Raw genomic sequence first — 25929 nt, 5'->3', positions numbered from 1 at the left:
AAAAATATGAACATTCCATAATGTCTGGACTTCGCCTCCCTAAGCCCAGCGGCCATGGAGGGTCTAGTTGTGTTCTCTCTATTTTCGAAATGGAAATATCTCATTTAACACAAGTTAATCATTATATATAGCCAGCAAAAGCTGTTCCACTATCGGTTTTCACAAGGTCTATCCACCACCTGCTTCTCCCACCACTGAGATTAACGTTTCTTTTCGCACATGTATAAAATGTAGGTGTCTCGGTGTGACACCAGCAAGTCAGGGTTGCGCTGAACATCCCTCACCTCCCGGAATGGAGCAGTATTTTCTCTTACTGGTCTTGGTAGGCCTCTGCCATGGGCAGGTCCGGCTGGGTGAGAGCCTGAGATGTTTTATATCATACTTGTATTTTCTATGTATAAGATCATACTTATGGAGGGGAAAGTGCTGTTATAGGTTCTAGACCATTTTAATGACTGAGAGGCTCTTTGTAAAGCCTTTGAAAATGCTTATAGATGGGGAAACGTTTTTCTCCTAAGCACACTACACTTGTTTATCTGATGTGCTCCTGATACCATTACATATTTATCAGTAAATGGTATTAGTATCTTGTTTATATAAGTCGACTCTCATTTTAGGATTAGCAAACATTTATAATTACTAGTGAGTGGCTGGAAGCTCCAGCCTCTACGACGCCACGGATAAATAGGTGCCCTATGTCTGTTTGCTGGCTATTTTCTTGTCTTTTAAAAAAATATATATATATTTCTATATTATTAGCAGTGGGTCTGATTCAGCAAGGAACGCGGTAGCTAATACGCACGCAATCGGCTTGCAATAACAGTGACTACACAGACCTACCACAGAGTGATAGGAAGTACAGTTTGTGGTTGGCGATGGGGGGGGGGGTCGAGGAAATGCAGGTGTGCCAGTGTGTTTGAACGCCGTTGCAGGGGCGTGCATAAATTAGTCATTGCAATGCCCTACGCAGCCTGAGGCCTCCTAGCGTGCAATGAAGGTAGCAATCGCCTGAGTAAGGACAGAGCTTGTGCAAGTGTGCGTGAGGCTGCGATGGTTTTCTATTGTACCGATGGTTTCGCAGACTTGCTAAACATTACGGATGTGTGTAAGGTAAAGTGGGCGTCCTTATGTAGTGCTGCGGGGCATAGCGATCGCAATGGATTAGCATACTATCGCCGTTGAACGGCGTGCGTAATCGCTATTGCACTCGCAGGTGCGTTCTGTAGTGTATCAGGCTCAGTGTCTGTATTTGTATTATGCACTATAGTGTTTGCACAATGCAAACATCTTAATGACAAACTGCATGCGGAGGAAGCTTAGCTACAGGACTGTGAGACTATAAACTACAATAAATTAAATATGTCAAATTTAAATATATATGGACAGAATTTAAAGCCAGTTTCTTCACCATCCGTACTTTGGACCTGATTCAGACCAGTTCGCTTAGCTGTGTGCGCTCGCACTGACCGATAGTCACCCGTCTGTGCATTCGTATAATTCGCAATGCGCGTGCGGAAGCCAATCTTAGCGATGGGGAATCGTGCGCTCGTAGTACACAGACTGGACGCTACTTTGAGTGACAGCGCCGTTTGTGGGTGGTAACAGGGGAAGGTGCTTGTGAACGTGGGAGTGGATGTTTGAACGCAGGCGTGTCTGGTCGTCAGGATGGAGTTTAATGGGTGTGCATAATTAGCAACGTAGCGTCATTGAACACGTCACTTGGTTGTTTTTTAGCCTGAACTGCTCGCAGTGCTTGCGGGAGGGTAGAGTCAACCACAAGCGCTGCGATCGCTTCCGATGGTCCTCGATGTACCAATATTTGAAGACACTTCCTGGAGATGACGTGCGCTAGCGGGCGTCTAAATACACGCTAATGGGCGTCTAAATTGACAAAGTGATCGCTGGCCAAGACACAGTGGGCATGCTTATGCCTTGCCGAGCGAGCGACTGCCTTGACGTCACTTTGCAAAATTTAAATACGCTGGGAGCGAGCGGCCACAATTTGCGAACGGGTCTGAATGTGTTCCTTTGTGCATATTAAAAAAAGCAAAGTATAGTGACATTTAAGGCATCGGATATTGATATTTCAAGCTAATCATTGGAAACACAGACAGCTGCTGACAGTTTTAAATTTAGTGCAATGTCAGGATAGTCGGGTACTGACCGAAGGGGTCAATCTCTGAGACCACTTAATGTATTAGCTGATGTGTATCAGGAATTTCTGCCTCTATTACTTATACCCTGGGGTCCTGAAATCTCGCACACAGTTCCCCCAAGCCTCCGCCTGATTGACAGGTAGAAACTTTTAGGGGGCATTTTTCTAGAAGTGCTGATTCCGATGCCGGGGGAACATGGCGACCATCCGTCGCAGCGTTGGAATCGCAGATGCAGACCGGAGGCGTCTCTTCCCTTCAGACGCCTCCTGCGGCTTTAGCATTTTAGATGGACAATATTACACTGCCGCATGTGTGCGACTCTGCAGTTCCGTCCATCTCTGAATCAGGCCCTGAGTTCGGGGAGATGTATCAAACCCTGGAGAGAGATAAAGTACCGAGCAATCAGCTGCTAACTGTCATTTGCAGGCTGTGCTCCCTCCTGGTTTTGATACATCTCCTTGAGACAACCCTAGCAGAGGACATGTTTGTAGATGTTGTTATTCATTCAATTTACTCTGTAGTAGGGATGGGCTATTGTTGAACTACAACTTCCAGCATGCCATGACCACCCAAGGCAGTACAGCAATTCTATAACAGGGTTAAGCAGCTGGCAGGAAGCTAGCTGGCATCTTCATTGTGGGCTCTATTGAACCACAGTAAGAAAAACAGTTTTGGTTCTCTAATCATTTATTATATTTTATGTCACAAGTCTGTATATTACTGGGGTGAAATTCAGCCTTAAACGCCTCTCTCAAACCTATCCACAGGCTCATACAACCTGGACATTTCTGTGGCCGTCTCCGGCTTGTCCTCTGGGGCTTACATGGCCAATCAGTTCCACGTTTCACACTCCGGGATAGTCTTGGGAGCTGCTCTGTTTGCAGGAGGTAATGAGACTTTATTATGTACAGTAATAATTATTATTTTATTTACATAGAACTTTTCTCACAATAGGACTCTTGCTTTACATGTGTATTTTACTAAAAACCCCAAAATCTGATTATTATGTTGTGTCTTTTTTATTTTCTATTTATATCCTGATAACAGGTAATAAGATGGTTTACTAAATTCCTAACTCTGCCTTAGGCTTTAACATAGCCTTGTCTTCACTGCCAATGTACTAGAAGGGACGAGGAATGTTTGCAAATCATTGTTATGATGTTCTGGTACTTTATGGTTGTACTCTATGGCTGTATTTTCCGATTACGCCAACAGCCAATCACTGCCTCTGATAGAGTTTGGCCTGAGCAATGTTTTCACGTTCAGGGTGGCGTATAATGGACATAAACTGTGGCCGCCAGTCATATGACGCGTTTCGCTATCTTGCACACCATGATATGGCGGCTTCTGCAGTCCAGGATGTGCTCCTCTCTGTTCCGGGAAACATTTACCTTGTTGTCACTTATCTCTGAGGCAGAGTCATTGTTTTATAGAGTGTCTCTGAGGCAGAGTGATTGTTTTATAGAGGGGTCTCTGAGGCAGAGTGATTGTTTTATAGAGGGGTCTCTGAGGCAGAGTGATTGTTTTATAGAGTGGTCTCTGAGGCAGAGTGATTGTTTTATAGAGTGGTCTCTGAGGCAGAGTGATTGTTTTATAGAGTGGTCTCTGAGGCAGAGTGATTGTTTTATAGAGTGGTCTCTGTGGCAGAGTGATTGTTTTATAGAGGGTCTCTGTGGCAGAGTGATTGTTTTATAGAGGGTCTCTGAGGCAGAGTGATTGTTTTATAGAGTGGTCTCTGAGGCAGAGTGATTGTTTTATAGAGTGGTCTCTGAGGCAGAGTTTGTTTTATAGAGTGGTCTCTGAGGCAGAGTGATTGTTTTATAGAGTGGTCTCTGAGGCAGAGTGATTGTTTTATAGAGTGGTCTCTGAGGCAGAGTGATTGTTTTATAGAGTGGTCTCTGAGGCAGAGTGATTGTTTTATAGAGTGGTCTCTGAGGCAGAGTGATTGTTTTATAGAGTGGTCTCTGAGGCAGAGTGATTGTTTTATAGAGTGGTCTCTGAGGCAGAGTGATTGTTTTATAGAGTGGTCTCTGAGGCAGAGTGATTGTTTTATAGAGTGGTCTCTGAGGCAGAGTGATTGTTTTATAGAGTGGTCTCTGAGGCAGAGTGATTGTTTTATAGAGTGGTCTCTGAGGCAGAGTGATTGTTTTATAGAGTGGTCTCTGAGGCAGAGTGATTGTTTTATAGAGTGGTCTCTGAGGCAGAGTGATTGTTTTATAGAGTGGTCTCTGAGGTAGAGTGATTGTTTTATAGAGTGGTCTCTGAGGCAGAGTGATTGTTTTATAGAGTGGTCTCTGAGGCAGAGTGATTGTTGTATAGAGTGGTCTCTGAGGCAGAGTGATTGTTTTATAGGAACTAATAGTTGGAGGCCTAGAATGCATCAAATCACTCATTCTACATGAATGGACTGTACAGCGAGGGGATGGAGAGGGGTTCTTCTGAACTTTGGGGGATCCTTGGCATGAATTTACCATTCGGCGCATTAAACTTGTATCCAGGGTGGCAGTGGTTGAAACAAACTCTTTCAATGCACAGTATGTCAAAAATGATTATTTATTCACAGATAAGGCCCAGCTATATTGTTGCTCGCAAATCATGCCACGCATAGCGCGAGATGCGCACCCGCAAGTGGATACGCTCACTGCATACGTGACCACGCCTCCAATGGAATGCATGGTGCGATCACAGTGTGTGCCATAGCGCACCGTAGTATATGCAGGTGCGGGGCGTGATCAGCCACTGGGCACATCTGTGTCAGTAATAGCTGCCCTATATTCTATACATACATGTGTAACAGGTGTGGCTATTAGAGGGGTCCCAATGGCTGTGTGCGTTATAGCCGCTCAAACAGTATAGGATCAATTCTCAAATCAGTTCAACACAAAATGTAGCTTAATTTAAAAAAAAAAAAAATCAAGACATTTGAACAGGGTTGCCGTGGTTCACGATTTGCGCATTTGTACACGTGTTTATGTACGACGCTTGGGATATAACTTGTGGCGCCATATAAGTAAAAGGCAATCATTAGAATTACGAAATTTGATTTTCTGTTGCAGCTCTGCAAATAACAAATTCTGATTACTGACGCGTTTCTCCACTTTACTTTCTTATAGGTCCCTACTACTGTGCGTTAGGAAACGTGCTGACTGCATCCACCACATGTATGACGATACCCTTTGCCATCAGCATTTTGCCTCTGAAAGTTTACACGGAAACCTGTGCAAGCACCGGATTAATAGACCCCTTGTCAAATCTGGCACGTGGTCGCGTCTTCATCTTCTCTGGATCATTAGACTCTGTCCTCGTTCAAGGTGGGTCACAAAGATGAATATTTCGTTTCGATTTGTGCGTCATCTGTTTGTTTAAAGCTCATACTGTTTATTTCCCCGCTTTAAGGCTGTGCACCCAGAATAACACTACAGCCGCAGAACAATGGCCACATTATGACATAGCACTCATTTTTGCAGCAGCTGTAAAGCGTGACCTCATTCTGACGTCATGGCTACAGGTGAATCTATAACTATGCTAGAAAACATAATACAAAAAAAACAAGGCTATGAAAAAAAAAATTTGGTTGGTCAGGGGGGGTTTCTGGGTACTCGGAAAACCCCCTGCGTGCGCTAGTGAGCTATTGCGATCGGGACTGTGATCACAGTCCCCTTGCAGAGTGATTGAGAGGAAGCACCATTTGTGGGTGGTGATGGGGTGGTCGGGGAAACTCAGGAGTGCCAGTGCGTTTGTACGCCGTTGCAGTAATTCAGTAACATGTCTTCCAAGAACAAAGCGCCCAAGGAGGTGGAGGCTCCTTTGCTTCGTACATGTAGAACTTGTTCTGCTGGTCTTTCCTCACAGGATGTGGTCTAGGATGGTCTCTGTGTCCGGTGCTGTACAGGCACTCAGCGTGAGGTCCCATCTACAATTTTACCCATCTACACCCATTTGTGGGTGGGTCTAGTATGTGAGATGCACCCACTCACAGGAGCATGGCATAGCACCCAGCAGCTGGGATAAAGCAGTCACTACTGTATTAGGATGGCAGGACAGTCCCATAATAGCTGCATTTTTGTCAGGATGTATTTAGATGCTAAAATGTAACACACAATAATTAAAGCGCTACTACTTTATTTTGTACATCTCATGTAAATAACACATAATTAAAATCTATTTTCTGTCATAGAGAGAGATGAATGAAGGACTTAATTTTGACATAACATCAGGTCATCTTATACACACACATTCCGCAGCACATATCCTAACCCACTGCTCCACGCTCCTTCCTCACTATCTACCCCATCTGTGTCGCCCCTGTCTGTATGCCCCTCCCCTTTAGAATGTAAGCTCTCACGAGCAGGGCCCTCGTCCCTCATGTGCTTCTCCTCCCCCTACTTATAGTCAGGGGCGTAGATAGCCACGCGGGGCCCCGGTAAAGAGGGAGGCGTGGCCTAATCACGCTGTGTGCTGGGCTGCTGCAGAGGGAGGGAGGAAGTTAGGGGCGGGGCGCCGGACCCGGACCCCCGCCAGGCCCCTCTGGAAGCCCGGGCCCGGGCAAACTGTACCCGCTCCCCACCCCGTCTCGGCTCCCCTGCTTATAGTATAATTTACTCCTAACTCCCCACAACAGCACATAACACCTGGTTGCTGATGTCCTGCTGCTTGTGTTATGCAGCTATGTTTATAAACCATGTCCTTGTCCTGTATTACTTTTAACTGTTTTTCGTGTGTGCTCATTTATGTACTGTGTAAGGCGCTGCGGAACCTTTGTGGCGCCATATAAATAAAGGATAATAATAACAACTTCCAGCCAGGAACCGGTGTGGGCGGCCAACCTGTAGCAGGTAATGTCGCAGTTGGTTGATAACCTTACAGCCCCCAAACTCATCCTACCTACTTTGGGGGTTCAACCTGCCCTTATTATGCAGTCTTCTATGTTGGCTAGAAGGGCCTTCTGGCTGCGCCCTTGGCGCACTGACTGAGACTCTAAGAAGGCCCTTGGGGCTCCTCCTTACTCCAGCGATGTTCTCTCTGGTCCGGAATTGGACCATAGCCAAGGTGGCGGCTTCCAAAACAGTGTTTCTGCATTTCTGCCCAGCCCCTAGGGCGTGAGCTTCTTTTCACTCCTTTAGCCCACAAGGTAATACCAAGGGACAGTCTTTTTCTAGGTACTAGAGTTTTTCCTCAAAGACCTCCAATCCCAGAAGAAAGTCCTTGCCTACCAGACGCCCAGTTGCTAAACCAGCGCTGTCAAGACTGTCAATTGATGAGACGGGCCTCTCCCTGTGGGACCCGAGTGTGGGGGCAGCCGGCTTCTGCTTTTCTCCGATGCCTGGATGGTGACCACAATGGATGTTTGGGTACACGGTGTACTCTCGCAGGACCTTCCGAAAGCGTCCTCCGGCAAGGTTTTTTTCCAGTGGTCTTCCAGGGGATCCAGGAATAGCAAGAGCACTGTGAGAGTCCATTCACTCTCTGCTGGCCTCCAAGGTCATTGTTCCAGGTCCCCTGGCTCAGAAGGGCTCAGGCTTCTACGCCAACCTCTTCTTGTTTCAGAAGCCGAATGGTTCTTTCTGACCAATCATCAACCTCAAGTCCCTCACCAAGTATTAACGGATTCCCAGCTTCCGCCTGGAGTCTCTGAGTTGCATCATTCTGGTGCTGGACCGGGGATTTTCATGGCATCTTTGGACATCCAGGATGCCTATTTACATGTTCTATCTGGCTCAGTCACCAGCGCTTCCTCCGGTTTGCGGTCCAGGAGGAACACTACCAATTTCGGGCATTGCCTATTGTTCTTTCCACGGCTCCTCGTGTTTGCACAAAAGTCATGGTGGTCATGGCAGCTCATTTACGGCACAGGTGTGTCTGGATTCTCCCTTACCTGGCACAATCTCCAGACAAGCTCAGAGAGCACCTCCGTCTCACAGTAGATCTCCTCCAATATCACAGATGGATCATCAATTGGAAGTCCCCCTTGACTCCATTTCAGGAGGTGCTCCATCTGGGGGTCTTGTTGGATTCCAGGGTTCAGAGGGTCTTCCTCCCCGTGGACAAGATTTGGGAACTGTAAGACAGGATTTGCAGGTTCTTAGAATCTTTGCTGGGTGCCAATACGGATCCTGAGTTCACTGGTCTCCACCTTCGACATGATGAAGTATGCTCAGTTTCACTCCTAGCCACTTCAGGTGGAACAGATCCCATCACCAGATTAAACTGCAGACAATCATCCTATCTCAGGAGGTCCGTCTCTCCCTTCGTGTGGTGGCTCCAGGGCTCCCATTTACACAAGGGTCACCCCTTTTGGATTAAGGAATGGGTTCTCCATACCATGGATGCAAGTCTTCGTGGGTGGGAAGCAGTGACCTGCCAGCAGTCCTTCCAAGGTCGATGGACTGCTCTGGAGAGCCGCCTTCCGATCAATGTCCTGGAACTTCGAGCTGTCTTCAGGGCTCTCTGTCAAGTACAGCAGCTCTTACGGCATCATCCAGTCCAGGTACAGTCCAACAATGCGAAGACCATTGCTTACATAAACCATCAAGGTGGCACTCTCAGTTGTGGTGCTATGAAGGAGGCGAGACGCATTCTCCACAGGGCAGAGCATCATTTACCAGCTCTGTTGGCGGTCTTTATTCCGGGAGTCCAGAATTGAGAAGCGGACTTTCTAAGCTGCAGGATGTCCACTCAAGCAAGTGGGCTCTTTAGCAGGATGTCTTTCAACTTCTGGTTCATTGCTGGAGCCTGCCGGATATCGATTTGATGGCATCTCCGGACAATCACAAGTTGCCAAGGTAATGCTATCACACCCGAGATCCGGGAGCTTTTCTGGTGGACGCCTTAGCGATTCTGCGGACCTTCAATCTTATGTACATATTCCGCCCAATCTCACTTCTTCCGCAGGTTCTCCGCAAATTGAACTTGGAAGGCAGCAGCGTTATCCTGGTAGCTTCCGTTTGGCCACAAAGTACTTGGTATGCAGATCTTAGGAGCCTCTCCATCGACTCTCCACTCAGTCTTCCTCTACGGCTGGATCTTCTGTCTCAGAGGCTGTGCTTTGACCTGGACCTGACTCGCCTCGCTTTGACAGGGTGGCTCTTGAGATATCCATCTTGAGTGCTAAGGGGTTTTCGCAGCCAGCATTTGTACCATGCTGAATGCATGAAAACCATCCTTGGCTAGGATTTATCATCAGGTTTGGCATACGTACTTCTCCTTGTGCTCTACCAGGGGCCTTAACCAAAGATCGTTTCGTCTTTCCCTAGTCCTCTCCTTTCTGCAGGCGGGTCTGAATTTGGGACTTCACCTTTCTTCTTTAAAAGTGCAGGTTTCATCCATTTCGGTTCTCTTCCAGCCTTTATGCCTGATGTCTGCACTTTCTTTCAGGGAGTGCTCCACATGCAGCCCCTGTTTGTTCCTCCGGTGGTTCCATGGGATTTGTCCTTGGTGCTTCGGGATCTTCAGTCTTCTCCTTTTGAGCCTTTTTACTCAGTGGACCTTCGTTGGCTCACGTGGAAGACTATCTTTCTTCTGGCTATTGCTTCGGCCAGAGGGTGTCAGACTTAAGTGTTGCTCTCCTTTTCTGGTCTTTCACTCGGACTGGGACGTTTTTCGGACTCGGCCAAGCTACCTTCCGAAGGTAGTTTCTAGATTTCACCTCAATCAGGAGATCGTGGTCCCAGCTTTTCAGTGTCCGGAAGTTTCTGCAGAGGAGGCCTATTTAGATGTTGTGAGGGCCCTCTGGATCTATGTAGAGCGTACCAGGAATATTCGAAAGTCTGATTCCCTTTTCACCCTCTATGGCTTCCATAAGTGGGGCTGTCCGACAAAGCAGACCTTGGCCACATGGCTACGTTTAACCATCCACATGTACGTGGCGGCGGACCTTCCTGCACTGGCCGTGGCCCACCAGGACAGTTGGCACCTCTTGGGCAGGTAGTCGTGGTGCCTCTGCTGAGCAGCTTTACTGGGCAGCTAACTGGTCTTCTGCTCACACATTTTGTAAGTTTTTATTCCTCTGACATTTTTGCTTCCATAAATACGGCTTTTGGGAGTAGAGTACTCAGTGCAGCTCAGGAGCGTCCCCTCCCTTAGGGGAAATGCTTTGGGACATCCCAGCGTACTGCCTGTGTCCCCTATGGAGCATGAAGAAGAAAAGGAGACTTATGTCTTACCTGGTTAAGTCCTTTTCTTCGAATTTGATAGTGGACACAGGGCACCCACCCTGACACTGATCTCCTGTCTATTCTGGTGTGTTTGTGTCGGTGTGTGTTTTTCCCGCTCCTGCCTTGGGCTTGCTACTTGACTGGCCTGTCTGGGGCTGGGGGAGGGGTATAAAGGAGGAGGAGCCTGGGCTGCTGAAGTGTGAAAGTTTTAACTGTTTGGTGTCCAGACTCCACTGCTTGCCTATACCCCAGCGTAGTCCCTATGTCCCCTATGGAATTTGAAGAAAAGGACGTAACCAGGTAAGGTCTCTCACATTGGTGGAGTTTTATGTTCAAAATGGGAAAACATCAGGATGAGAGTTTAAAGCGAGAGAGTTTTTTAGTCTCAAAACATGCGAGTTTGCCTGTTCTCAGACTCTATTACATTGGCCGAGTTTAAAAAGTGTTACTGCTAATCTCTCACAATTTCTAAACTCTCACCCTATGACATTTGGCCCCAGGAGTTTTTGAAATATAAACAAACAATCTGGGAAAGAGGCAAAATTGCCCTGAAAAGTCAGATGACCACTTTATCCAAAATACGCCCCTTCCCAAACAATACAAGACTCTCCAGAGTCGGAATCTCCCTGACCATTTTGTTTGTGCCCCATCTGAAGTCTGTGTTAAAAAAAAAAAAAAGGAAGTATATTCTGTGTACGTAATATTGTTTGTTTTATTATTGCAGGAGTGGCTATAAAACTGCAGGACTATTATACATCGTTTATTAGCACCTCTGGGGCCATTCAAACAGTTTATAACATTGCTGCTGAGCACGGCATGGTGAGTGACGCACAGTGACAAATATAGAGCATTGACATTTCTGGTCTACAACCTGTCCATGGTTCTTGGGTCTCCTCCTAGGGGTATAGGGCAGAGAACCAAGTTTGTGGGACCAACTATTCATCCACCTGTGCTCCTCTGAGGGGACCCACATGTTATGCTGGTGAGGCCTGAGATGGGCATGAAAACTGCTACTGTGTAGATGCTACTGACCTGAGGGGAGAGGATTCAAGCTTTGGAGAGAGATAAAGTGGAGAAATTTCCCAAAGCAACCAATCAGCTTATACTGTACATGTCATTTAGCTGACACAGTCTATGACATGACAGTTAGAAGCTGATTGGCTGCTTCGTCACGTTATCTCTCTCCAAGTCTTGATACATCTCCCCTGGTCTCCTAACAAGTTTCATAATTATCTCTGTGACGGGGGTAAAATTTGCTAATGCACTAATATGTGATGTCTGTGTCCCCGGAACAATTTGTGAAGTGTTAGGACTATATAATAATGATAATCTTTTGTCGAGTTCAGAGCAGACCTATGACATATCCAAGGGCATATGAAAACGAACAACACTGATGACACAATAATATGGATGAAAAGCACAGAATTCATAAAAATGAAGATATTCAGTAGAGGTTGCGAGAAAACGTGAACTATGGAATTATTAAAGTTGTCTGAAGAAGGGCAGCCACTTTATAGGCCAAAGTTTGTAATATTGTTATAATATAATGGGGCTGGGGGGGATATTTCGGGGGCAGGATTGAATTTATCCATATTAAAAGTCCTCTGATTGCTAATGTAAAGGGACATTTTGGTCAGGATGTAGTCAAGAAGCCGGCGGTCGAAATGCCGCCCGCTGGGTTCCCGACTGTGAAATCCAGACGGGATTAATGATAGGCATCAAAATCTCGACACCTATCATTATTCACCCGCCGAAATCCCGACGCCCGGCATACTGAACGAAGGTAAACCGGGCGTCGCGAGCGGATAGCCGCGGGGGGAGAGGGTTAGGTTTAGGGGCTCCCAGAGGGACTTAGGGTTAGGCACCCCCACCAGGAGGGTTAGGGTCAGGCTAGGGGAAGGGGGGAGGTTAGGGTTAGGCACCCCCCCCGGAGGGTAAGGTTTAGGGTACAGGGAGGGGGATTGGGTTTACGCACCCCAGGGCGAAGGTTAGGGTTAGGCACTAGGGGAGGAAGTTAGGGTTAGGCACCCCTAAAGGAGGGTTAGGGGGGGGGGGAAGGGGAGGGTTAGGTGGTTTACTTACCCCCGTCGGGATCTGCGCTGTTCAGGCTGCCGGCATCGGGATTTGAACCGCCGTGCTCACGTCCGGCGGTCATTCATGCAGATCCCCTTTTGGTCTATGTAAGCACGCTATGGCTAAATTAAAATGTATTTTGTTTTATCTTAATTAATCTTCTGCAATATATAATAACTCGTAAAATTCAGGGAGTGAAAACAGTGAGAATTGCAGGAGGTCAACATATAAAAATAAATAGACAATACCAGGAACTAATCTTTAATAGTTGGGACTCTCTGGAAATTAGGGACTGTTGGAAGATTGATTTATACTTAAATTCCCTCTATTCGGTGCCCAGTACATTTAATGCGGCATCCAGTGCAAAGTTAGATAAAAATGACAATATTTAAAATGTAATGGAATGAGCCGAATGTTTCTCGTTCCAGCCCACCGACAGCTACGGGGGTTCCTGCGGGGCATTGAACGATGAATATATCAATAACTGCAACTACAATGGCGCCTACGAGGCTCTGAACCACATCTACGGGGGGCTGCAGGTGAGCGGGCGTATGGTAGAGAGATGGCGGGATTCCTAGGTGGATTTCATCGTACCGGCTTGTAACATTGCCTTATTACTCCTACTTTCTTTCAGAAACCCAGCAGCACTGCAGGACAAACCGGACAGGTACAATTATGGAGGGATAATAATTAGCTCTGTGTAAATGGTTACAGGGAAGTTCAGTCTGAGCACCAGGGGAAAAAAAAAAAATTATAAAAGCTTTTTCGTTTTTATTAAATTTTTTTATATGTGCAATTATATGGTAAATTACATAAACGTTCTATTACATTTTTTATATTTATTTAATTTTTTTATTTTCCCTCCAGGATACGTAATATTTACAGTATCTTCTGGTTGGGGGGGGAAAGAGTCTTGAAAATTAAAAGATATATATATATATATTACAACCGAAAACATACATAATAAATGAATTTTCTTTCGTTCTCCCTCTGTTAACGCCATCCCGGGATGACGCTCACAGAAGAGCTATTGAAGCGGTACAGGTGCCACTGCCAGACTTGATATATACACTATGCATGGCATCGCCATTAGCAGGAAGAGTTGAACGGGCGGTGGGATCATTGCTGGAGAAAGCAAGGTGTAGTGGGTGATAGCAGAATACATCTATCGGATGTATGTATAACATCTGTTTCCACAGAGAACAGGGGCTGCGATAATTCTGCCACTATGTTCTTCACCGCTAATGTTTCTTCTGAAATGCGCTTTATTTCCAGTTGATCTTGTATGACCAGTCTGAATTTTTCAACTTGGCCCCCGCTATAACCTATGGGATGGATACAGCCGGCTACGTGTATGTGCCAACAGCGTGCAACAGCGGAGCAAGTAAGTGATGGCATAACTATGAACCATGGTAGTCAGAACTTTGCGCTATACCATGCAGCCATGGTCCAGAGACAGGATAGTACAGGAGAAGGGCACCTTTGCCAGGAAAGGGCCATCGGTCAGTCCGGCCAGCTCAGCAGTGAGAAAAAGCCAATTACAGTGGATCTGTCACTTAAACAATGCAGACACTTTTCATGCATTGGGGTCTATTCACTAAGCTTTGGAGAGAGATAAAATGGAGAAAGATAAGTCCCAGCCAATCAGCTCCTGTCATGTTACAGGCTGTGTTTGAAAAATGATTGCAATTTGATAGACGCGCTTGTATTTAACTAATATCATATACTTTAAATATAATCTAAATGGTGCTCATCTGACCAATATATCTAGGATGTAATAATGTGCCGTCAATAACTGTAAATATAAGTATGGAAATGAAAGAGCTAATCGATAAGAAATTATATATAATATATTTAATAATAATAATAATAAGAATAAAAATAATACTACAGGGGCAGGTAAGTAGACTAACCCTTCCCCTCCCCCCAACCCTAACCCTCCCTTGGTGGTGCCTAACCCAACCCCCCCCCCCTTCCCGCACCCTAAACATAACCCTCCCTGGTTGGTGCCTAACCCTAAACCCCCCTCCCCGCAGCCTAACCCTAACCCTCCCCGGCCGGTGCCTAAATCACCCCGGGATATCCCTAAACCTAACCCTCCCCTCATACTTACACGAATACTTACCTCCGGGATGCCGACATCGGTACCCAGATCTCTTCGGGATTCTGGCATCGGCATTCTGACGGGCGTCGGGATTCTGGCGTCGGTATATTAACGTCCAGGATCCCGTCCGCCGGCATCTTCACCGCATCCCCGTTCCACACATGGCGGATTATCCCTTAGAATATTTTGGCTTCCAGCTCTCGGTCCCGGCCTTGCTCTAGTTTTGCAAATTATACTCATATCCTTAGGTCTATTTTTAATTGTCAACCGGAATAATTTTACACCACAATTCTTCAATATTACACTCGCAATACATTGATAATAACTATTCCAGTGTTTATTACTGTGCTGGCAGAGCAAGGAATCCCGATTGTGTCATTTCTAAACCTCTTTGTGTCCTGGTTTCAGGGTGCAGACTCCACATAGTGTTCCACGGCTGTCTCCAGGGCAGGTAACGTCGTCCTCTCCGCTCTCTCAATGGACATCTCAGGTCTTAGGGCCTTGGTTCAGCAGCGATCGCAACTCCAACAGCGTACACATATTGGCCGATTGTTCAGTACTGCGCATGCGTATACAACGCACTGTGTTTGAGCTGCGTCCGCACTGCAATTACGTACGCAGACAGGAATCCAACGCAGAGTGAGTGACCGGCCGTGAGCGTTTGAGGGTGGTGACGGGGGAGTGGTCGTAGAAACGCAGGCGTGCCTGTCCGTTTGAACGCTGTTGCATGGGCGCGCATAAATTAGCCACTGTGACGGCATACGCAGCTTGTGTACTCACTGAGTGCGACGAGACTTGCTGTTTCTGCAACGGGTCAGACCTGCTGTAATTGGGCGTGCCGGGCAGATGTGCTTCGATGTTACTGATGTATACGCAGGACTGCGAGGTATTGCGGATGTGACTGGTAACACGGGGCTTGGCCTAATTGCGGGAGGCGTGGCCACACCCCCTTCCCCCCCCAAAAAGCTTTGCGGCGCTGCGCGCTGGGGAGGGGGGTGCTCTGAGCCCCCTCAGCCCTGCTCAAAGGCAGGGGGGCGCGAACAGTGTGATCGCTTCCCCCCCACAGGCATAGGAGACTGCTGTGGCTGCAGTCAGCAGCCACGAGCAGTCTCCCACTGCAGCTCAGCACACGCTGTGTGCTGGGCTGCTGTGAGGGAGGGGGGGGGGGGGCGGCACCGGACCCGGGTTCCTCAGGAAGCCTGGGCCCTGGCAATCTGTACCAGCTTCCCCCCCCTCTCGGCGCCCCTGGATGTGAGAAGGCGGCAGTGGGAGTCTCTATGCTGCCTGAGCGGTTGCAGACATTAGTATATTTTCGCAGCTGCATTGCGTGACATTGCACAGCTGCGATCCGTGCTGAATCCGGCCCCTGGAGGCTGAAGTGTCTCCTAGTACTTGGGAATTGGGGGAAAGCACTAGAGGGGGGCAGATTTCTAGCAGCGGGATCATTTTTATTCTCTCTTTATTATGCAGGGAGAAAGTTGGTGACATATTTGCCAGAAACAGCGGCTACAACCAGGTGGCGGATCTCAATGACTTCATCATCCTGTACCCTCAGGCCAAATCCAACCTGTCCAACCTCAACGGATGCTGGGACTGGTAATAATGGCGTTGGCACTTTATCTGCTTTGTTCATTTAGTAGATAAGTTACTGATGGCACAATCCTTCATCCTGCACTAGATGGCTGGTACTATGCCCATTGTCTCATGGCACCGAGTTCATGATGATCCCGTGCCCCCAATACTTTATGGTTGTAAAATTAAGGGTTTGTTAAAAAAAAACATTTGGAAGTGTTTAGATTTGAAGAAAAAAATCGACCCACTTCTGCAAACATTGTGTAAATATCGAATTTACGCAAATCTCTAAATTAGTTTTAGTTCCAGTGTTTTCCACAAATACACCTCAATAATCCGTACTGCGCATAATAGAGAAATCCTCAGCAGACCCACTGTAACGGTCACATCACAGTCCAACAATACTTTCCTATAGACCCAATGAAGTGGCTGCCGTGACGATACGGGATTGTGTCCCTGCTCCCTCTGACAATACCGTGAAAAGTGTCATTGTACAGTGGGGTGCTGTTCCACATTGATATGAATCATGGCCCCACATTCCCCGCACCTTCCATTGGGATGGACATCCCCCCCGCCGGGATCCCCAGGAAGGGACAAGTTTTTTCCAAACTTCATCCCTTTTATTACACCCCCTTTCAAATACATATTTTCTCCTTATTTTCTGCTCGGTGTTGCCTTATCTCCAGCGTAGATAGATCATGTGACTGTTTATACCTAAGTGGTGGTTAGTACATGTTTCACTTTTGTGTGTTTGTAGCTTTTTTATTTTTTTTTATTATAGTACATTGCTCAGTGTGCACCTATAAATGGACTCCTCTGCCAACGGTCTCTACTTTTCATGGGTTCCGTTCAGCGGAGAGGCACATATGCAGGCACACGCGGCATCTGTAATACAATCACGTACAATATATTGTGTTTAAAAAATATATATAATTATTAGGGATGTGCGCCGGACCATTTTTGCCGGATTTGGATTTGGATTTGGTTCTAATTCGTCGTCCGGCTTTGGATTTGGATTTGGATTTGCCAAACTGCGGTGACTGGCTTTGGATTTGGATTTGGATTTGGATTTTTTTACAAAAATTGACAAAAAAAGCTAAAATCACATAAATTGGTCTTTTTTTTCTTCCTAGAGTATTATTAACCTCAATAACATTAATTTCCAGTCAATTTAGACCATATCACAGCTTATAATATTGTTTTCAACATTATTGGCCAAAGGTTGCAGTGAGCTGACTGGTTACTAAGCGACAAAGCAGCGGCACAACGACACAGACACCACAGTATAAAGCACATCTATGACACATTGCCACACAGCAGTGGCAGAAATGAAAAGTAGTGCACCCACCCAGTGGGGTACGGCCAGCAGAGTCACAGTACTTGTTTACAAAGTGGGCTACGGCCCTAGGAGTCACAGTGCACAATCTTATTAGCATTACACCGCACATAGGGCCTGATTCACATTACACCATAAAGTAGTGTCTCTTATTTATGTTACGACACACAGTAGTGCCCCTTTTACACAATGCCCACAGTAGTGACCCTTTTACACAATGCCCACAGTAGCGGTGTCCCTTACACAATGTCCCCCAGCAGTGGTGCCCCCTATGCAGTCCCCTTAGTAGTACGGTCCACTATGCAGTGCCCCCAGTTGAATGCTCCCCAGTAGTATGCCCCCCATTAGCAGGCCCCCCCAGTAGTATGTCCCCCATTAGCAGGCCCCCCCAGTAGTATGCCCCCCATTAGCATGCCACCCAGTAGTATGCCCCCCCAGTAGTATGGCTCCCCCAGTAGTAGGCTGCCCCAGTAGCAGGCCCCCCCAGTAGTAGGCTGCTCCAGTAGTAGCCCCCCCTGTAGTATGGGCCCCCCCTGTAGTATGGCCCCCCCTGTAGTAGGCCCCCCCAGTAGTATGGCCCCCCCAGTAGCAGACCCCCCCCCAGTAGTATAGCCCCCCCCAGTAGCAGGCCCCTCTGTAGTATGGCCCCCCCAGTAGTATTGCCTCCCCCAGTAGCAGACCCCCCCCCAGTAGTGCAGACCCCCCCCCCAGTAGTATAGCCCCCCCAGTAGCAGGCCCCTCTGTAGTATGGCCCCCCCAGTAGTATAGCCCCCCCCCAGTAGCAGACCCCCCCAGTAGTGCAGACCCCCCCCCCCAGTAGCGCCCCCGGACCTTTGACAAGTAAAAAAATAAAAAAAATAAAACTTACCTGTATCCCCGCTCCCGCGCCGTCCGCTCTGTCACACGCTGAGGAGGGAGCCGGAAGACGGAGCTCATGTGTGAGCTCCAGCCGGCTCCCTCCGTGCAGCAGCCAATGAGAGTCTGTGTGACTCTCATTGGCTGCTGTAACAAACACACAGCTGCCGCTGGCGGCTGTGTGTCTGTGTCTGTATAGGGCAGAGCGCTATCACTGCGCTCTGCCCTACACGCGAGGAGACCTGATGTCGGATTCTCTAGTGAGAATCCGACATCAGGCGGCCGCCGTTCGGCCCCGAACGGGGATCCGAGTCAGGCGGTGAACACCCGAACAGGGTTCGGGTGGACTCGGATCCCCAATGTTCGGAGCGGTTCGGATTCCACAGAATCCGAACCGCTCATCTCTAATAATTATAAAGCAAGTAGTGGATAAAAGCCTGCACAGGGCTGGCACCTGCATGCATACTAATTTTTTTATTGTGCCCTCTGGAAGATTGGTGGGTTGAGGGAGGTCAAAGTAGGTGTGGGGTGGGGGGATTGGGTCACATATGGCATCATCGCAGCTTCTTCTTCCCCCAGCATTACAATACTAACGCCCCTCCACCCCTCTGCACATCTGACCCCATTACGTCACAAAGAGCGGTCCGGGACGAGGTAACTGAGCACCAGACGCCTATGGACGCACTGGGTGGCTCTATGGCTGTGCTCCAACCTGTAGGGTGTTCCAAGAACCCTACAAGCCAATTACAGGTGCTACCAAGGCAGCGACAGTGCCGCGGCCCCAGCCTTGTGCCCTGGGGCGGCGGCACCACTGGCACACCCCTACTTACGGCCCTACACCTTATTTCACTTCATTGAAACTGTCTTCATTTACTAACTCCGACCATTGTACTTTCTTGTAGGTGGGGATACACTGGCATCGCATATGGTAAGAGAATACATTTCAATTTTCACATTAACGTCCATTTTGAAAATTCATACAAAAATGTACTTATTGGGAGGAATAAAGTTCCTGAAGTCACTTGTATTAACAACTAAATCTATACAACTTGTCCATCCTGCCGGTGGTAGTAGCCATCTTTAGCTGCTTCTCTGGGGGCGGAGCTTCTCTGTCTCACAGGTGAAGGTGGGGCAATTGCAGGTGTATATTTACTAAAGGTGGATTTTAATAGAACTAAAATTTATGAAAGTCGATCAACATCAATGTCGTGCACTAAATCACACATTTACTAACAGACTTTTTTCTTTTTTTTTTAGTGTTAGTAAATGTGTGATTTAGCCCCAGAAACACAAAATCAATGATCAATTTTCATCAATTTTAAATAGATTAAAATCGACCTTTAGTAAATATACTGCTCAGTGTCCAAGGATTTTTTTGGTTCTAAAAGGGTCCTCAATTTTAATTATTATAGTCCTTTGTATCCATTTCTGCATCTGTTCCTTGTCCGATGCTTTCGGAATAGTAATGGAAAATCGGTTGTAAAAGAGACAACTTTTTTTATTTTTTATGAGCCAAACAAAAAACATTAGATAAATCCTATTTTGTGAATAGTTCCTGCCATTCCCAGCCTACACCCTCACCCCTCTGCCACCATTGAATGGCGGCACTTCCTCCGTGCAATATATAATTCTGCATCTTTATTTACAGCTACCAAGAGCGCTTTCCAGGTGACCGGGGTGGAGAGGATGATGCTGAGAACTCAGGGGTTATATTAACTGAGCGGTGAGAAAAACGTTTCTGCTGTATGCAAGGACCATATTCTCCATGTCCGTTAAATGGCGCCTTCGTGTGACATCTTTCCGTACGCAGTGAAATCTGCTTGCACGTTGCTTTCTACGGCTACTCAAAATGTTTCATTAATCTGATATATAGAAGATATATAGGGCTAAATATAATAGGGTGCGAGTTGGACTAGCATGCGAGTTCATGTGCGTTAAACTGCGGGTAAACTCGCACCTTGTAATGCGACTTTCATTACAAGGTGCGAGTTTGACAGAAGCCTTCACAAAACAGCGAGAACCGTTCATGCTTCTGTTCTGTGTGTAAAAGTAAAAAAAATAAGAGAAAAGTTGGCGTGGGGTCCCCCCCCAAAAGCATAACCTGCCCCGGGCTCTTTGAGTCGACCGTGGTTCAAAAAATACAGGGGAAAAAATGTGTTTGGTTTCCCTGTATTTAATGAACCAGCATCAGACTCTTGGACCAGTCCTGTTCTAAAAATACTGGGAACAAAATGAGCAAGAGTCCCCCCTATTTTTAGAACCAGCACCAGGCTCCATTAGAAGGGGGGTAATGCTACAGCCAGGTGACACAATTGACGTGGTACCCCAGTCTGTAACGTTCATCCCCCTTAACTAGTCAGCCTAGGCTATGATTCCTGGGGAAGTGGGGACCCCCCCCCCCCAATAAAGGGGTCTCCCCTCTCCAGGTGCCCAGGGCTATCCCTGGCACCCTTGGGCGGTGAGTGTGGAATTGAGTTCCCTGCAAATCTCCCACACATGCTGGTACTTCGAGAACCACAAGTACCAGAATGCAGGGCATTAAGATGTATTAAAAAAATACAGGACTCATACCATATGTTTTATATATTTTTTTTTACACATACATACACTCACTCACACTACATACTTACCTTGTCCCTAGTGCCAGTCTGTCCCCTTCTCCAGTAGAATCCACGATCGGTATCTGTAAAAAAAGAACATACTCACCTACCCCTTGGTTCTGGGTTGTCTTCGTTCCCTGTAGGCATCCTCTGTCTTCTTAAAAAAAAACAAAAACAGAAGCACGGACCACCAGAAAGAGTACCACCCTCTAAAGACGGTACTTCCCACTCCAGTCACAGCATTTCACATAGAAATGCATTGGCTGAACAATCATTGGCTGAGAAAGGCAAGCATTCACTTTGCAGCCAATGACCGGTTCCCTGCATTGACTTCTAAAATCAACTAAAGTTCATTCCCACCATTGAAGTCAATGGGGGGGGGTGGACGGCTCATTGGCTGCGAGGCGGAGGCTCGCCTCTCTCAGCCAATGAATGTTCAGCCAATGCATTTATATGTGAAATGCTGTGGCTGGAGTGGCATTCAGGAAGTACCGTTCTTAGAGGACGGTAAACTGTCCAGTGGGCTCCGTGCTTCTCGTTTTTTTTAATTTTTAGTAGACTGTGGATGTCTACAGGGAACGAAGAGGAAGGGAACCAAGGGGTAGGTATGTTTTTTTTCTTTACAGGTACCGATCGTAGATTCTACTCGAGAAGGGGACAGACCGGTGCTAGGCACAAGGTAAGTATGTAGTGTGAGTGAGTGAATGTATAATAAAATATAAAACATGCGGTGGGTGAGTCTTGTCCTTTTTTTATATTTCTTTTGCAGGTGAACTAAAGGTATCAGTGGGCCCTTAATGCCTTGCAAGCTACCCCCCTTTATCGGGGGGTCCCAACTTCCCCAGGAATCCCCGGCCTATGCTGACTAGTTAGGGGGGGATGAATGTTACGGTCAGGGGTACCCCGTCAAGTGTGTCTCCTGGCTGTAGCATTGCCCCCCTGCTGGTTCTAAAAATATGAGGGACTCCTAATCATTTTGTTCCCCATATTTTTAGAACTAGGACCAGTCCAGAGCCCAGTGCTGGTTATTAAATACAGGGGAACCCTACTAATTTTTATCCCTGTATTTTTTGAACCAGGGCTGGCTCAAAGAGCCAAGAGCTGGTTATGCTTTGGGGGTGGACCCCTCGACAACTTTTTATTTTTTTATACTTTTACACACAGAGGCATGCACGGTTTCACTCATTCATGCTTCTGTCAAACTCGCACCTTGTAATGAAAGTCGCATTACAAGGTGCGAGCTTCCCCGCAGTTTAACTCGCATGCCAGTCCAAGGCGCAACTGCCAACTCGCACCCCATTACATTTGCGAGTTGCAGGACAAATTTGCACCTACAAACTACGAGTAGGTGCGAGTTTGTTCCCGCAATTTAACTTGCACCCTGTTACATTTAGCCCACTGTGTGAAATAGGTTTAATAGCAGTGTACGTATATAAATGTTTGGGATTTCAGCAGGGGAAACAGTCCTTCTACCCAAAATAAATCTCTTTATTCTTTGGCATTTTTATTTGGCACCATCTATGCCTTTGGGGCACCTTAGTGGGTCTAGAGTCACCTTCAGAAAGCCAAAGTATTGTTACCCTCCCTTGTTACATCCCACCTTTACCTGTGTACCTTGCTGCATTGTACGGCTCTGTGGATTGTCACTTTATAATTGCATAATAAAATCTAATGCTTTTAATTTTTCTGTGTCAATTTCTCAGAGGTGTAGCTAGAATTTTGTAAGTCCCATAGCATCACTTTGAAGGGGTCGGCCCCAAAACTTCTTGAAAGACACCTCTCTCTGCAGCGATTGTTTATTTTATGCCACAACAGTGCCTCAGTTCATATTATGCCACATTGCAGTGCCCCTAGTTCACATTATGTCACACAGTCCTACCAGTTCACAATATGCCACATTGTAGTGCCCCTAGTCCACATTATGCCACACAGTCCTACCAGTTCACATTATCCCACACAGTCCTACCAGTTCACAGTATGCCACACTGTAGTGCCCCTGGTCCACATTATCCCACACAGTCCTACCAGTTCACAGTATGCTACTTTGTAGTGCCCCTAGTTCACATTATGCCACACAGTTTTCTTGACATTGTAGTGTCCCTAGTTGACATTATGCCAGACAGAGGCAACAGTTGATATTATGTCACATTTTAGTGACCCCAGTTGACATTATCCCACATTGCAGTGTCCCCAGTTCACATCATGCCACACATTGCCCCGAGTCTACATTATGTATACTGTCTCTTTCAGTATTCCAACAGTGTCACTTGTTCTTGCTATGCTTTTGGTGTCAGCTCAGTGTGAGTTTACGCCAATGCCCAAAATGTTTGACAGTGATGTAATGTCGTGACATAGTATAGGGAGGTTGTGCTGTGTATGGAGGGGTCAGTGATGTAGTGCTGGGTATGGAGAGGTCAGTGATGTAGTGCTGGGTATGGAGGTCAGGGATGTAGTGCTGTGTATGGAGGTCAGGGATGTAGTGCTGGGTATGGAGGGGTCAGGGATGTAGTGCTGGGTATGGAGGAGTCAGGGATGTAGTGCTGGGTATGGAGGAGTCAGGGATGTAGAGGAGTCTGGGATGTAGTGCTGGGTATGGAGGAGTCTGGGATGTAGTGCTGGGTATGGAGGAGTCTGGGATGTAGTGCTGGGTATGGAGGAGTCTGGGATGTAGTGCTGGGTATGGAGGAGTCTGGGATGTAGTGCTGGGTATGGAGGAGTCTGGGATGTAGTGCTGAGTATGGAGGAGTCTGGGATGTAGTGCTGGGTATGGAGGAGTCTGGGATGTAGTGCTGGGTATGGAGGAGTCTGGGATGTAGTGCTGGGTATGGAGGAGTCTGGGATGTAGCGCTGGGTATGGAGGAGTCTGGGATGGAGTGCTGGGTATGGAGGAGTCTGGGATGGAGTGCTGGGTATGGAGGAGTCTGGAATGGAGTGCTGGGTATGGAGGTCAATGATGTAGTGCTGGGTATGGAGGTCAGTGATGTAGTGCTGGGTATGGAGGAGTCAGGGATGTAGTGCTGGGTATGGAGGAGTCAGGGATGTAGTGCTGGGTATGGAGGAGTCAGGGATGTAGTGCTGGGTATGGAGGAGTCAGTGATGTAGTGCTGGGTATGGAGGAGTCAGGGATGTAGTGCTGGGTATGGAGGAGTCTGGGATGTAGTGCTGGGTATGGAGGTCAGTGATGTAGTGCTGGGTATGGAGGTCAGTGATGTAGTGCTGGGTATGGAGGAGTCAGGGATGTAGTGCTGGGTATGGAGGAGTCAGGGATGTAGTGCTGGGTATGGAGGAGTCAGTGATGTAGTGCTGGGTATGGAGGAGTCAGGGATGTAGTGCTGGGTATGGAGGAGTCAGGGATGTAGTGCTGGGTATGGAGGAGTCAGGGATGTAGTGCTGGGTATGGAGGAGTCAGGGATGTAGTGCTGGGTATGGAGGAGTCAGGGATGTAGTGCTGGGTATGGAGGTCAGTGATGTAGTGCTGGGTATGGAGGAGTCAGGGATGTAGAGCTGGGTATGGAGGAGTCAGGGATGTAGTGCTGGGTATGGAGGAGTCAGGGATGTAGTGCTGGGTATGGAGGAGTCAGGGATGTAGTACTGGGTTTGGAGGAGCCAGGTATGTAGAGCTAGGTAAATGGATATTAGCCCAAGCTGTGCAGTGCTGGAGCTGTCTGGGGGTTTGTGGAGGATTTGTTTATTTTTTACTATAGATAGAACTGCCCACACACCAGATTTGGGACCAGCACCAGATTTTGAGTACTTTATGAGTGCTGCACATACAATAAAGAGCCTTGGTTTGGGGGGGGGGGGGCACCAAAATGTCTAGTTATGGCTCTATAGTACATAAACCCCTAAACTCGCCTAAGATAGATGCATCACCTCATATTAACAATTAGTTATATTCAGCTGACATTTTCATTATAATGGCCCTTTAATTGATGAATGCAATTGTTATTGGGCCCTATATTGACTTTCAAAACACTGATATGACAATCACGGCCTGGCTAAAGGTGCTGCGTGGTGTGCGGCACATTAATGACTGTTTCAAGGTCAGGGAGTCAGATAAGATTTAACGTATGGAGCTAAGCTCGTCATTCCACCTGCTGCTCATGTCTGATAAATATAAGGGATCGTTCACATGTGCAAATGTTTATAGACCCTTAGAATTGGTCGGTGTTTCAGAAATAAAATGTGAGGTTGCCATTGCTCATATTACTTGTTTTATTGTCTTCTCTTACATGAGCCAAACAATTTGGTTAAGTTCGAGATTTACATCATCTCAGTAATTCACAGAAAAATACTGACATTGGAATCTCACATGGAAGGTATTTTTTTTTTCCTTTAAATAACACAATAGGCATCAGACAGTCATTTTTTTACAGCCCAGATAGATTGAGCTCAGAGGAGTGTTCCAAGGCCTCCCTGCTCTCTACATCATGCTCCATGTGACTGTGGTTGCCCTGGCAGTTATATGACAAAGTACAGATTTATAAATCATTGACAAGAAAATCACTCACTGTAGGCAGAGAGATGGTTTCAAGAGCAAAATGCACATTCAATAAAATATAGCACATTTATAAGTGCCAGGGGTCTTCCAGGGCTACCACCTTCTCCACAACCGCTCTCAAAAGGAGCTATAGTCACCCATTCCAAGGAGCACTGCTGAGGATTTTCTACTCCTCTACTAGCTTGATCGGGATAAATTTTGGCAGGACCCTACATTGACGGGACCCACAGAGACCTGCACAATCCATGATGTGAATGACTCTAGCCATGATCAGTCCAACAAGAGCCATGACCCTTGCCAGTCCTTCTGTGTCCATAAGTATAAGGAACCCTAGGTTCTGTAGATACCACTAGTTTGTCCAATACACCCCCTATAAGACCTATCGGGGTTTGTTAGGGCAACCAGTCTCTTGAAAGCACCCAGGGATGGGGCTACAGCACAGTCCAAAATTCAAATAGGGGAGCCACACCAACTGTCCTTTAAAGTGTTGCTAAACATCACTGGCTGGGAATCACTGGCAGTTGGAGTGGCTCCCCTATTTGAATTTTGGACTGTACTGCAGCCCCGCAACTGGAGCCA

At 47.0% G+C, this 25929-nt stretch overlaps 1 protein-coding gene across 2 annotated transcripts in view; it reads left to right on the top strand.

The window, feature by feature from the left end:
- Positions 1-292: 292 nt before the first annotated feature.
- LOC148473948 (uncharacterized) overlaps positions 293-25929 on the top strand; it is a 38903-nt gene continuing 13266 nt past the window's right edge. The window contains exons 1-11 of one of the 2 annotated variants that reach the window (XM_088459248.1): positions 293-353; positions 2924-3043; positions 5270-5467; positions 11034-11128; positions 12811-12921; positions 13017-13049; positions 13658-13766; positions 14895-14937; positions 15957-16082; positions 19152-19177; positions 19898-19965. In XM_088459248.1, the coding sequence (XP_088315374.1) occupies positions 293-353; positions 2924-3043; positions 5270-5467; positions 11034-11128; positions 12811-12921; positions 13017-13049; positions 13658-13766; positions 14895-14937; positions 15957-16082; positions 19152-19177; positions 19898-19965 (990 nt within the window). Of the gene's footprint in view, positions 354-2923; positions 3044-5269; positions 5468-11033; positions 11129-12810; positions 12922-13016; positions 13050-13657; positions 13767-14894; positions 14938-15956; positions 16083-19151; positions 19178-19897; positions 19966-25929 lie in introns of those variants that run through there. The other variant, XM_088459249.1, reaches the window with a different exon arrangement.

This window comes from Taudactylus pleione, unplaced genomic scaffold (genome assembly GCF_031769625.1).
Source record: "Taudactylus pleione unplaced genomic scaffold, aTauple2 ptg000903l, whole genome shotgun sequence".
NCBI classification, from domain to species: domain Eukaryota; kingdom Metazoa; phylum Chordata; class Amphibia; order Anura; family Myobatrachidae; genus Taudactylus; species Taudactylus pleione.
Note: the sequence above shows the minus strand (reverse complement) of the source record. Positions and strands in the feature narration are given on the sequence as shown.